The sequence below is a fragment of the Oryx dammah genome, unplaced genomic scaffold (genome assembly GCF_014754425.2).
Source record: "Oryx dammah isolate SB20612 unplaced genomic scaffold, SCBI_Odam_1.1 HiC_scaffold_27, whole genome shotgun sequence".
NCBI lineage: Eukaryota > Metazoa > Chordata > Mammalia > Artiodactyla > Bovidae > Oryx > Oryx dammah.
Window position 1 is genome coordinate 2,171,650 of NW_024070211.1, and position 12,260 is coordinate 2,183,909.

General features: G+C 56.1%; 1 protein-coding gene across 1 annotated transcript in view; it reads left to right on the forward strand.

Annotated features, from left to right (window-relative positions):
• The window catches only part of PAX7 (paired box 7), a 127,846-nt gene that overhangs the window by 67,672 nt on the left and 47,914 nt on the right, over nucleotides 1-12,260 (forward strand). Inside the window, exon 3 of the mRNA XM_040228496.1 lies at nucleotides 7,198-7,397. Coding sequence (XP_040084430.1) covers nucleotides 7,198-7,397 — 200 coding nt within the window. The remainder of the gene's footprint in view (nucleotides 1-7,197; nucleotides 7,398-12,260) is intronic.

Sequence of the window (12,260 nt, forward strand, 5' to 3'; positions counted from 1 at the left end):
CCTGGGTGGTGCTGAGATGGGTACCCCAGAGCAGTTTGGGCAGAGGAGGTGGACGAGGTGGGGTCACTTCCAGGGAGGCGTAACTTGGGGTCCGATCCCTGCCTCTATCCACCCCCGGTCCCCGGGCCCCTTGTGAGTGGCCTGGCCCAGACCCCGCAGAGGGACCCGAGGAGCTGCGCACACCACGTGCTGGTCACAGCTGAGCAGTTTGCGCAGAGGGACCTGGGGGACGCCCGCCGCGGCCCCTGCTCGCCGGCCCCCAGCTGAGCTGTAAATGACTTTTCCATTTTCCGAGACCTGCGCCCAGGCCTGCTTGGTATTCAGGGACACCCAGCCTGCACTCGCCGGCTCTCGGCTCTGCCCGAATTACTTGATTAAAACGCATATCAACTATTATGTGATTCATTTCTCTGCCGCGGCTCTGGGCCGGCCTATGTTAAACTGTAATAAAGGTTGGGCTGGGAGGCTGCGTGGGTGGGGGTGGGGTGCTCAGGAGCAGGATGGGAAGGCATCTCTGAGTTGGGGGAGCCGAGATGAGGACCCCAAGTCTCAGGGTCTCCCTGCTGCCTTCCGCAGATTTGGGATGAAAAGGATTTGGTTTGGAGGTGGTCATGTCCCTCCTGCCTTCTGAGGGAGAGGTGGGTAGGTCCCGAAATTATGACCATCCTGTTTCCAGACTTTTCCTTTGGCAAACGGGAGAACAGAGAAAGTTTGAAGGTCGGAGTAGGATGGAGCAGAAGGTGCCTTAGCTTTCATGATCCAAAATGGAATTCTCCATCACCTTGGAATTATAGCAAAGTTGGCTTCCACTGGGCTGGGAGTCCTGAGTCCTGAGTGGTCTTCCCAGCTTCAGTGACCTTGATTCCACCTACCATCTGTAAAATGGGGCTAATCCCGCCTGCTTGACCCTCTGTCGGGAGAGATTGTGTTGGAACATTGAAAGGGCCTGTAAACTGTGGAGCGCGTGTGCAAGGGGAGAGTGGTGACTACTCCAGAGTGTCAGTTTGAAAGGAACTCTGTGATCGTTCTGCTAACCCTTATCCCTTTACGGAGCCCCTGCTGGGTGCCAGGCCCTGTCTCTGCTGCACTCGTCGATCTCCTGGTCCAGTGGGACCGAGAGACCCAGCGACAGGCCAGCTTGATGTCTCCTGAGGAGCTCTGAAAGCTCCGAGGATGAGACACAAGTGAAACCAGCCTGGCCTGCATGGACCCAGAAAGACTTGCAGGGGGGTGCGGGCACCCGCCAGCTGGGTTCTGCCAGATGAGCAGGAGTGCGCCAACAAAGGGTGAGGCATTGTGAGCAGAGGGGGCTGGAATTCAAAGGCAGGGAGGCGTGGGGCAGCCTGGCTGGATCGTTTAGGAAGCTGAGAACTGGACACGGAGCGGGGTGTGAATCTGGACGTGTGGGCAGGCCCGAGGGTGGTGGGGCCTCACTGGCATAACTGAAGTCTTCCCAGTCAGCGGCTGTGAAAGCCAGGGAGCTTTGGAGGAGCAGGCAGAGGCTGGGGTCGAGAACCAGAGGGCTGCCCCCAGTGGTTTTCTGGCCACTTGCTTCAGCCCGGCCTGGGCTGGACTCTGGCCGGAGCAGAGCTGTTGAAGCCTTTCCTCTCTTTTTCTGTCCTTGGGCTGCTCTCCAATCACACGGAGCTGTCTCCCTGTTTTATGACAGTCTGGCCCCAGCTCATCTGGGAGTAGTGCTCCTCCATCAGACTGGGAAGTTCCCAGTGCAGGGGTGACGCCTCCTCCATCAGATGGGAGTTTCCTGAGACAGGCCGTTTCACCCTCCTAAGACTGGGAGGGCTCCAAGGGAGGAACTGTATGGGACTCCCCACCTCCCTAAGTGAGACAGGATCTGGGGACCCAGAGAGAGGGTCCCTCACAATATTCCTTGCCGGGGGTCATCTCCAGACCCATTCCAGGCTCTGTCCCGCCCACTGTGGGGCCTTTCCACCCACAGCTGCTTCAGAGCCAGAGAGGAGGCGGAGCCGAAGCTGCCTGGGAGACGGCTCCCCCTGTGGCCCGGCCCCCAAATCCAGCCTCTTTAATGGATGCCAGCTCATGCCCATGCTTTCCACATGTCCCCGTCCCCGTGCTGGCGGCCCAGGCTGCACCCAGAGGCTCAGTGCATGGAGGACTCAGCTCCAGCCAGCAGGGCCTCTCTGTGGCCACGTCCACCTAATCCTTTTGATTAATTTACCTCAGAGGCTCAAGGGTTCCCAGGGGTGGGGACGGGGAGGGGCAGCACGTGGGAAACCAAGGCGAGGTGGTGGCATCTGAGTTCTCTGTGTCCCTCCTCTCGGTCCAGTGGGACCTAGAGCCCCAGCCAGAGGCCAGCCTGCTGTCTGCGAGGAGCTTTGAGGGCTCCGAGGACGAGCGGAGAGACCAGCCTGGCCTGCGCGGGCCCAGGAAGGCTCGCCAGGGGAGGACTTCACCCTGTGGGCTCTGCTGGGTGAGCAGCAGTGCCCTGAGGCTCCTTTTTCTCTACCATCATCATCATCATCGATAATTAATAGTAATAATAGTAATCCTTCATGTGCCTTTACAGGCTCCAGATTCCTCTGAAAGTCGTTATTTCATTCTGTTCTCAAAGCAATCCAGGGAGGAATGCAAGGATGTAACACTATCCTCATTTTTACCTCTGAGACAACACAGGTCCAGAGAGTGGAGGCAACGTGTCCAACGCCACGCAGCAAGGGAGGAGACAGACCTGAGAAGCCAGGTGTCAGGCCTCCCAGGAAGGGACCCTGGACCAGACCAGAGCTGCCCCGGGGGCCCTGCAGACCCCCTCCCAGTGTGTCTTCCTCCCCATCCCTCTCCAGGAATGAGCGTGGCTTACTGGTGGTGCGGCCCCTTTCGAGTTACTGAACCTCTGTGCTCCATTTCCCTGCTTGTAAAAGAGCCACCAGTGCACGCTTCATAGGTCTGCGTGAGGCTGGCACACGGAAGGATGAGACAGACCTAACATACGGGTGGGAGATCCTTCCCCCGGGAAGGGCCAAGAGGAGGTGGGAGATCCCCTCCAGGGCCTAAGTCACAGGCCCCAGCCCCACTCTCTAGAGCTCTCTCTGCATCTCCCGGCCTTGCTCTCCCCACTCAGCATCCAGAAGGTTGTTATGACAACCACCAGCATCCTAGTGCAACCCCTCCATTCTTTTCTCTTTTTTAGAGTGATTGTATTTTTGTTTCGTTCATTTATATTTACTTATTTTCCCCGTGTGGGATCTTAGTTCCCTGACCAGGGATTGAACCCGCACCCCCTGCTGTGGAAGCATGGAGTCCTAACCCCTGGACCTCCAGGGAAGCCCCTAGGTCTTCTCAATCAACAGAGACTTGTAGGGGCCTGCTCTGCCTTTCCCGGTCTAGGTTTCCACCCCGGTGTCTCTCTGGGCCCGTGAAGTTCCCACATCCGTGCTGAGTAGGGGCAGGAAGGACAGGGAGATGAGGGGAGAAATAAACGCAGAATTCCACGAGACACCTAGAAAGCCCGAAGTCATTGGGATGGCAAGGCTCTGAGGCTGGGCAAGGTCTGGTATCAGAAGTACCTTGAACCTATCCCGCATCGGTCATTTGCTGATTGCGTGCATGACTTTGATTCCAGCCTGCCCTCTTATTAAGGAATATTCTACTCGGTACAAAGGTATCTTTAAAAACCGAATTCAAGGAAACTGATCTTCTTGTAAAGGGAATACACGTATCACATCCTATAAATAGATGTGTACGTGCGAAGTCTCTTCAGTCATGTCTGACTCCTTGTGACCCCTTGGACCATAGCCCGCCAGGCTCCTCTGTCCATGGGATTCTCCAGGCAAGAACACAGGGGCGGGTTGCCATGCCCTCTGCCAGGGGACCTTCCCCACCCAGGGGTGGAACCTGCATCTATTGCATCTCCCACAGTGGCGGGCGGCTTCTTTACCACTGGCACCACCTGGGAAGCCCGCAAACAGCTGGGACCCATACAAACCTCCTAAAAACAACCGAGGCCATTAGATTCTACCGGAGACTAGTGTGGGCAGAAAGAGCTTGAAGCCTGTCCTCTCCTTGTTAAAGAGAGACCAGTGATGCTAAAGACATGCTGTCATTTTGGGTGGCCACCAGCCCTGTGTGGTGATGCAAGTTTGCAGGAAAATGAAATAACATGAAAAACTCAGATCTTGTGCTAGACACATTTCAAGCGATCAGAACCACAGGCGGCTGATACTACCATATGGAACGGCACAGACCTGGAACATTTCCACAGGACAGAAAAGTTGTGTTGGATGGCACTGCTCTAAACTGAACTGAGACTTAATCAGGCTGGAGATTCTCCCAGGACAGGGCTGTGCCTCCTCCATCAGACTGGGGCTCGTGTCTCCTCCCCAATCTGACCGTACAGCTCCGAGTTCAGTCTCTGCCCGTAGGCGTTGCCCCAGGCAACCCTCCTCCTCATCTCAGCTGCTGTCCTAGCCCCAAGTCCCCAGGAGAGGACAGAGCCGGTTGTCCCCTTCCCCGTCTTCGGGCGGGCCTCCCTTCCTGCCAACCTCTGCTTCCGCCTTCTGAGGCCCCAAGGGCCCTCTCTCCTTGTCAATGTCAGAAAACTGAAGCTATGCAGTGCGTTTCAGGAAATGAATCCTTGGGATTAGTTGTATTTGGCTCTGAGCCCCAGCCGTGCTGGGGAAGGCACCCCAGATGCCACCTGTGCCCGTCGAGGGCCCCTCTCAGTGATGGGGAGCTGGGCAGCTGGGAGAGGGCAGAGGGAGGGGCTGGACCCACCCCAGGTCCCCGCCTTTAGGGGTGAGACAGGCAGCGATGAAGGCACGTCTCCCTTGCCGTTGGTCCCTTGCTGCGCGGCGTCATCATCGGCGGCCAGTGAAAAGCAGGGATGACTTCCCAATGGCCATATCAGCTAAGTCCCTTCAGTCCTGTCCAGTCTTTGTGACTCCCTGGGCTCTAGCCCACCAAGCTCCTCAGTCCACGGGGTTCTCCAGGCAAGAATGCTGGAGTGGGTTTTCATTTCCTCATCCAGGGGATCTTCCTGACCCAGGGATCGAACGCAAGTTCTCTTATGTCTCCTGCATCGGCAGCGGGGTTCTTTACCACTAGCGCCACCTGGGAAGATGGCCGTGTCAGCAGGATGGAGGATAGGTGATCTGGGGGAAAAGGGGCTTTGCCCGAGACCTGCCAGCCATGGGCGCCGCCCCACGATAGCATCACCCGCCATGCCCTTTGACACGCCAGACCTCTGCACACACTCTTCCCCCGGCCTGGAAGGCCTGTTCCTTCGCCTTCACTTGGCATCTAAGGAGCTGCACTGGGTGTTGTGTTGTTTTCGGGGTTGGGAGAAGGCTGGCCCTTGTGGGAGGAGCCTCGACCTGTTCGGGTCAGCCACCTTTGAGGCCATTGGGTGGGAACAGGACGGGAACCAGGAAAGCAGGGCCTGAGTGCGGGATCTGGACGCTCACTGAGACTGTGGGCGCTTCGGTTTCTTCTCTGTGACTCAGTCCCTCCCATCTGCAGTGCAGGTGCGTGCACGCTGAGGCTCTGAGGCTCGACTCAGGCTATCTCCCAGAACACGGCCTGCGTGCATAGTCTGCGCGTGGCACACGGCTGGTGCTGCGTCAGTGCTCCACGGAGGGAAGGAGAAAACATAGCATGCTTCCAGGAACACTGAGGGTGGAGATGGGAAAGGAGGGAGAGGAAAGCGAGCAAGGAAAGGGAGGCGCAGGCATGGGGAGAGGCGAATCGTCCCTGCCTGCTTTCCCGCTTCTCGTCCTTGGTTTCCTCTTCTCACCAGCCCCCTTCTCCTCGCTCCCCCAGGACTCCTGAGGGTGCAGCTTCAGAGCCCCAGCATGCCCCTTGCTAGCATTCCTTCTGCCAAATCAGGGATGGCAAGAGGCCCAAGCTTTGTGGGCAGAGAGTAAGTTCAGTCCCCAAGGTATGTTCAGCCCTGACTGTTGAGGAGCTTGATTGAGCCCTTCCTGCAGCCTTCCTCACCCAGACGCAGAACAGGAGTAGATCCCTGGCCTGACAGCCCATCCAGAGTCAGGATGTGGGCTGGCCACAGACCCCCGAGCTCTCTCTGCAAAGGAAGCAAAGGCCTTCACCCAACCCTAGGCTCCAGGGTGGAAATTACTGGGGATGATGGGGTGGGAGTCATAGTCATGACCCAGATCGCCAGGCAAGGTCTCCCCCTCCAGCCTGGAAGATCACTCAGTGATCCTGGAACGTCCCAGCAAGGGCCTGGGTGTGGAAGTCACATAGTCTAAACATTTCATGGCGAAGAATGGGGGATCCGAGACCCAGGGTCAGAGTGCAGGGCATCTGGGGGAGAAGCACGCCTGGAGCCCGCGCTCCCTGGCTGCCAGCCCTGCACAAGCGTCTGTCTGCCCGCTTCCTCGGTCCTTCCCTTTCCTCCTGCCCCCCTTTCACTTGGTTTCTGCAGTGTTTTCCCAAAATGCGATCGCGGCGGCGTCTAAGTGATCGTCGTTTAAAGAATATTAAACTGTAAGCAAATTTCAAAAAGAAAGCAAAAGTCCTGTCACCCTGAAGGCTTGCGTTTGTTCATCTGTTGATGTGGTGTTCATCTGTTGATGTGGTGTTCCACAATGTGCTGTGCGTGCTTTCTCCAGAAGTGGGTTTCGGCTCTGCACACTGGTTTGTGCCTTGCCTTCTTCTAAAAGTCACGTTGATTGAGGTACAGTGAATAAATGGGAAAAATTCTCCGCTTTTTGGAGAATTCAGTTCTAGGAATTTTGACAAATGTGCTTCATCATGAAAGCATCGCCCGAGTCCTGTGTCATGACCATCGTTTCACGTCAGTGGTGATAACCTGAATGCCCAACTACAGGGTGCTTTTTTTTTTTTTTTAATGGCTGGACCGTAAGGTTATCCAGTCCCCTAGGGTGGGCAGGGAGGAGAAGGCAATGGCATCCCACTCCAGTACTCTTGCCTGGGAAATCCCATGGACGGGGGAGCCTGGTGGGCTGCTGTCTGTGGGGTCGCACAGAGTCAGACACGCCTGAAGTGACTTAGCAGCAGCAGCAGCAGCAGGGTAGGCAGGGAGGTTACATCCCAGTCTTTGATAAACAGCGCCGTGAGGGACGTACTTCCTGTACTCAGAGGGATCTGACCCTCAGTGCCGTGGAGGCCTGAAGGTGGGCACACAGCTCCCGTCCATCTCACTGGGCCCCCGCCCTCTCCTGCCCTCTCGCTTGGCCATAGGGAACCGTCTGGACGAGGGCTCAGACGTGGAGTCAGAACCCGACCTCCCTCTGAAGCGTAAGCAGCGCCGTAGTCGGACCACGTTCACGGCCGAGCAGCTGGAGGAGCTGGAGAAGGCCTTCGAGAGGACCCACTACCCAGACATCTACACCCGAGAGGAGCTGGCGCAGAGGACCAAGCTGACCGAGGCGCGCGTGCAGGTGAGGGGCACCGGGGCCTTGCGCTGCGGGCGTCACCTGGAGGGGCTTCCCCGGAGGCTCTGCGGGAAAGAACCTGCCTAAAGCGCAGGGGCTGCGGGAGACGTGGGTTCGATCCCTGGGTGGGGAAGATCCCTGGAGGCGGGCACGGCAACCCCCTCCCGTATTCTTGCCTGGAGAATCCCAGGGACAGAGGAGCCTGGCGGGCTACAGTCCACGGGCTCACAAAGCGTCAGACAGACTGGAGCGACTAAGCACGCACCATAGCACACACGTCCTCTGGAGACCAGGATTGAGAGAGGGCGTGGCCAGGGCCGGGGCGTCTAGTGGGCCCCCTGGAGTAGGAGTGGGGATTCTGTGGCAAGTGGTCCGGGGACTGTGTAGACAAGTAATGCCCCCAGCACTTGGTACAGAGTAAATGGGCAGCAAATGTTAATCTATTGACTAACCAATCCTCGGACAGCCCCAGGGAAGCCAGGAGGGGCTGTGAGGACTTGGACTGCCTCCCTCCTCCTACCGACAAGAACTTCAGGAAGATGAAGGAAGGAGGGGTGGAGGGAGAGACAGAAAGGGAGAGGAGGAAAGGGCAAGGGATGGAGGAAAGAAGGACATTAGCTCAGCCACAAGAGAGGGAGCTCAGGAAATAGAAACACTCCCAAATCTCTGAGGAGGGGAGGAAAGATTCAGGACAAAACTTTCCAGAACAGACCTAGCTTCCTAGGATGAGTAATGAGTTTCCTGTTATGGGAAGCATGCAAGCTGCCTGGGTGCATATTCCTGGCCAGTTAGAAGCGTCCAGGGAAGGGTGAGCAGACTTTGAACACCCTGTGGACATCCACACCCACAAAGTGCCTGGTGCTCGATCAGGCCTGCGGAAGGTGGGGCACAGGAAGAGCCCTGTCTGTCTAGGGTTCAAGGCCTGCAGTGGGGATGGGGGAGGGACCTGCCTCCTCTCTGCAAGCTGAGTTCTCAGGCTGCAGTTCTTAGCTGTAGTTCTCTAAGTCAGAGTCTCTGGGGGCCTGTCTGGGTCGGGGGCCGGGAGGGGCGGAGGAGGAAGGGGGGCTGATGAACAGCTCCTGTGGGAGCCGGTCTTGGCCTGGCCCCTCCGTGAATGGGGAGCTGAGTCTGCCGAGGGGCTGCCCCCAGTGCTCGCTGGGGGCTCTTCTGTCTTGTCCGAGAGGGATCCGAGAGCTCCTGTCGGCCATCTACCTTGTGGCCGCTGCTGGGGGGCTCCTCCCACAGGACCCCAGGGAACCTCAGAGCCCCTCGTCAGGCCAGGATGGTCACTCATCACAGGCACAGTGACTGAGAAGTGATGCGGCGCTGGGGATGTGTGTGCAGAGCTCAGGCCTGTGCATGCCAAGCCCAGGCTCTTTCCATCTGGGAAGGAGAAATGGACTCAGCCTGGCATTTGAAAGCAGAAATGTGCCAGAAGCAAACGGGCATCTGAGCACTCCAGGGACCAGCATACCTCCCTCTGCCCACCCCACCCCTCCTGGAGTGGGGGCCCCTGGGCCGCCAGGCAGGGAGACCCTGGGGGTCGCGGATGGGCAGCCGCAGCCAGCTCGGCTCATCCCAGCCCCCTCCCCTCGGGGTGACACCCGAGCTGCCGGCCAGGCCTCCCTCCTCCGCCTCTGATCCCCCTGCAGCTGTTCTCCTGGGCACATTCCTGGGTGCTTTCTCATTCCCACGTCTGGCGGCCACGGCTGCTTCCCACCACCTTGAAGCCTGACCGCTCCTTGTAAAACGTCCTGGCTGTCAGGGCAGTGCTTTTATTGGCCCAGGGGACTCAGAAACAGGTGTCACTCAAGGTCTGAGGGTGAGGGGCGCTGAGAACAGGGGGAGCAGCAGAACCCAGGCACGTCCCCGGCGCGGGGGCCAAGGCAGCCGGGCTCCACGTGCCGGTCCCCTCGCAGACCCTCAGTGCTCCAGGGCGGGGCTGGCTCTCCCCCGACTCGTGGCCTGAGAACTGGGTCTGATCCCAGCAAAGAAGGGATCGATGCACGTTGAGTTTTAAAGAATGAACAAAGACTGACCGCCCCCCAAAGCAAGACAGGAATGATAGAGCATTTGGCCTGGAGAGGAGAAGGCTTGGAGGACGCAGTTGCTCGGAGAGGCCCTGGAGCGGGGCTGGGGTGGGGGAGACCGGGAGCCGCAGGCTGGGTTCCCACTGGTTTCTGCCTCTGATCAGCTGTGTCACCCTCAACAGGTCAGTTTCCTTTCCTGAGACTTAATCTCTCCTCTCTAAATAAAGGGGCCAAACTGAGTGAGCATGAAGGCTCCTTAAAGCTCTAGGGTCCCGGCTTCCTGACAGTCAGGGCCACCACGGGAGGCGCTGAGGTCACCGTCACCAGAAGTTCAAGCCGAAGTGCGACGTCCGGGGGATGGGAGGCCCGGTGAGACGGTTCCTGCTGAGGACAGGGCGGCCCCGGGCCCTGAAGCCCTCTGAGCTCTGCTTAGATCTTAGGGCTGGATGCTTCTGCGGTCTTGGCCTCTGATTCTGAGAGCCTGTAGTCTGGGGGTCTGACAGTCCTGTGCGTTTCAGGGGCACCGGGAGGTGCCAGAGGGTTAAGATGTCTTGGTGCGAATTCCAGCTCCATCACTTACTCCCTTGCCCTTGGTTTCCTTCTCTGCAAAACGGAGATGATGGTAACAGGGTCCACTTCGTTCTGAGGACTAAATGATAACATGTAAACAGGCTCACACAGAGTCAGGAAGTGCCCTGAGTAGGGGCTGTGATTATTAAAGTTCACCTATTCTTAGTGGGCCCAATTCTGGCCACCCTTGCACCTCCAGGCTTATTCATCTAGCAGTCATACTGGGCACCTCCGGTGTGCCAGGCGCTGTTCTAGGCACCAGGGACCCGGCAGACAGAAAGCCTTGCTGTCACAGGGCTGGCGTCCAAATCAGCAAGGAAGCCGGTAGGCGCAGGTCGGGCAGGACCTCGTCACTCGTGTGTGCCGCTTCTGCCTCTCCTCCAGCCCTGCCCCCCAGCAGAGGGTCAGGTGCCTCCCTCGGAAGCCCGCGGGGCACTGCGTGGGGTTATATGGTACCCCCAGTGCAGAGATGCCCATCTCAGTCTGCAGGAAGCTCCACCACTGGGAAGGGTGGGAAAGGGGTGCGAGGCAGGACACGTGCCTGGCGACCGGTGACTCCGTTCCCCTGAGGGGTCTTCATTTCTAAGCATCTGGGGGCCCGACCCCCACCTCGCAGACATCTTCCTTGCAGATAAACAAATATGATTCGTCCAGAGCTCCGAGATTCCGAAGTCTGCATATCTCTTCTAGAAACAGAGGCTGAGAGCTGAGAGGCCCCAAGGCCAGCCCAAGTTCTCCCACAAGGCCTGGGAGAACATCCCGTCCTCCAGATGAGCAGCATCCAGGGACCAGAGCTGCGTGCAGCTCATCTGGTCCCAGTTTGGAGCCCTGCTGTTTGCTTGGGGGCAGGCGGGCTAGAGCTCTGAACCGAATTCCATTTGGGAGGCACTGGAGGGACTCGCTAATTAATAACTTAAACTGAATCTTTTTGTTATGCTGGATGACATTCATGATGCCCTTCCCATGTGCCAGGCACACTGCTCAACGCCCTACATGCGTTATCTTCATCGTCCTTACCATGCTCCTAAGAAGAGGCAGGGACAGTCAGTCTCTCCATTTTACAAATGAGAAGCCTGACCTTTCACTAGCAGAAGCAACTTCCTAAAGACACAGGTAATAAGCGGCTGTCCTGGGACCCAAGCCCGAGTCTGTCTGTGTGCTCCTTTCCTCGGGGCTGCATTGGAAGGAGGGCCAGATGAGACGTTCAACTCAGTCATCAGACTCTTCTTATGGTGTCCTGCTCCCAGGGCAAGATGTGGAGAGAAGGACCTACCGGGGTCCAGCCCCGGTGGATGCAGGGAATTCGAAGGTGGGGACGGCGTCGGCGTCCTTGGAAAAATACATATTTAATTACAGATATAGAGAGAGATTAGAAATGGATAGTGTAGTAGGAGAATTAGTGGAGAAAAGGAGTCTGAATCCAGATGGGAATTCAGCCAGAGAAACGGGAGCAAGAAAGAAGTGACACGGGGGTATCAGTCTTTCCGGAAACTGATCCGATTCCTTTATTTTGGGGTTTGCTTATATACCTTTTTTTACACACAGGGATGAATACAGAGTCACGCGGGGGTCAGCAGTCCTGACCTTTATCAAAATCAGATGCTTCACATAAATGTATAAAAAAAAGGTCTTAGGGATATTACATCATCTTCTGGCCATGAGTGAGACCTGCTGACATTTTATAATCCTTTCTTTCTGATAACCAAAAAACCTATTTTTTCCAAGGGTGTTTTTTCTTAAACCAGGCACCACCCTCCAAATAAAGTTGCATTCCTATAGGATGAGGGCGTAGTGAGTTACAATCAAGAAAGGAATTTATTTAACCCAAGGTTAACATGATTAATCTTAAAGGTTAATACTTATTTCTCCTATATGCTTAAAGGTTAATACTTATTTCTCCTATATGCTTAAAGGTTAATACTTATTTCTCCTATATGCTTAAAGGTTAATACTTATTTCTCCTATATGCTAGTTATATTCATTATAAGGGCAGGGAATATGGAGATTTAGCAGCAAACATCAGCCTAACAAATGAAAATCCTTTCACCAATGCTTCCCTTAAGATCTATTTAGTCTTAAGATAGTGATAAAGTTACATTTTTACATAGCAAGGACACAGTGATTTATAACAAAGTACAGTGATCTATTACAAAAGAGAAAATTCATTAACTCAAAAAGTCTAGTATTGCTAACATCAAAACTACTATATTTCCTTTTCTATATTCCAAATACATTGATTAATATATTCCCAGGTGCCTAAGGATATGGA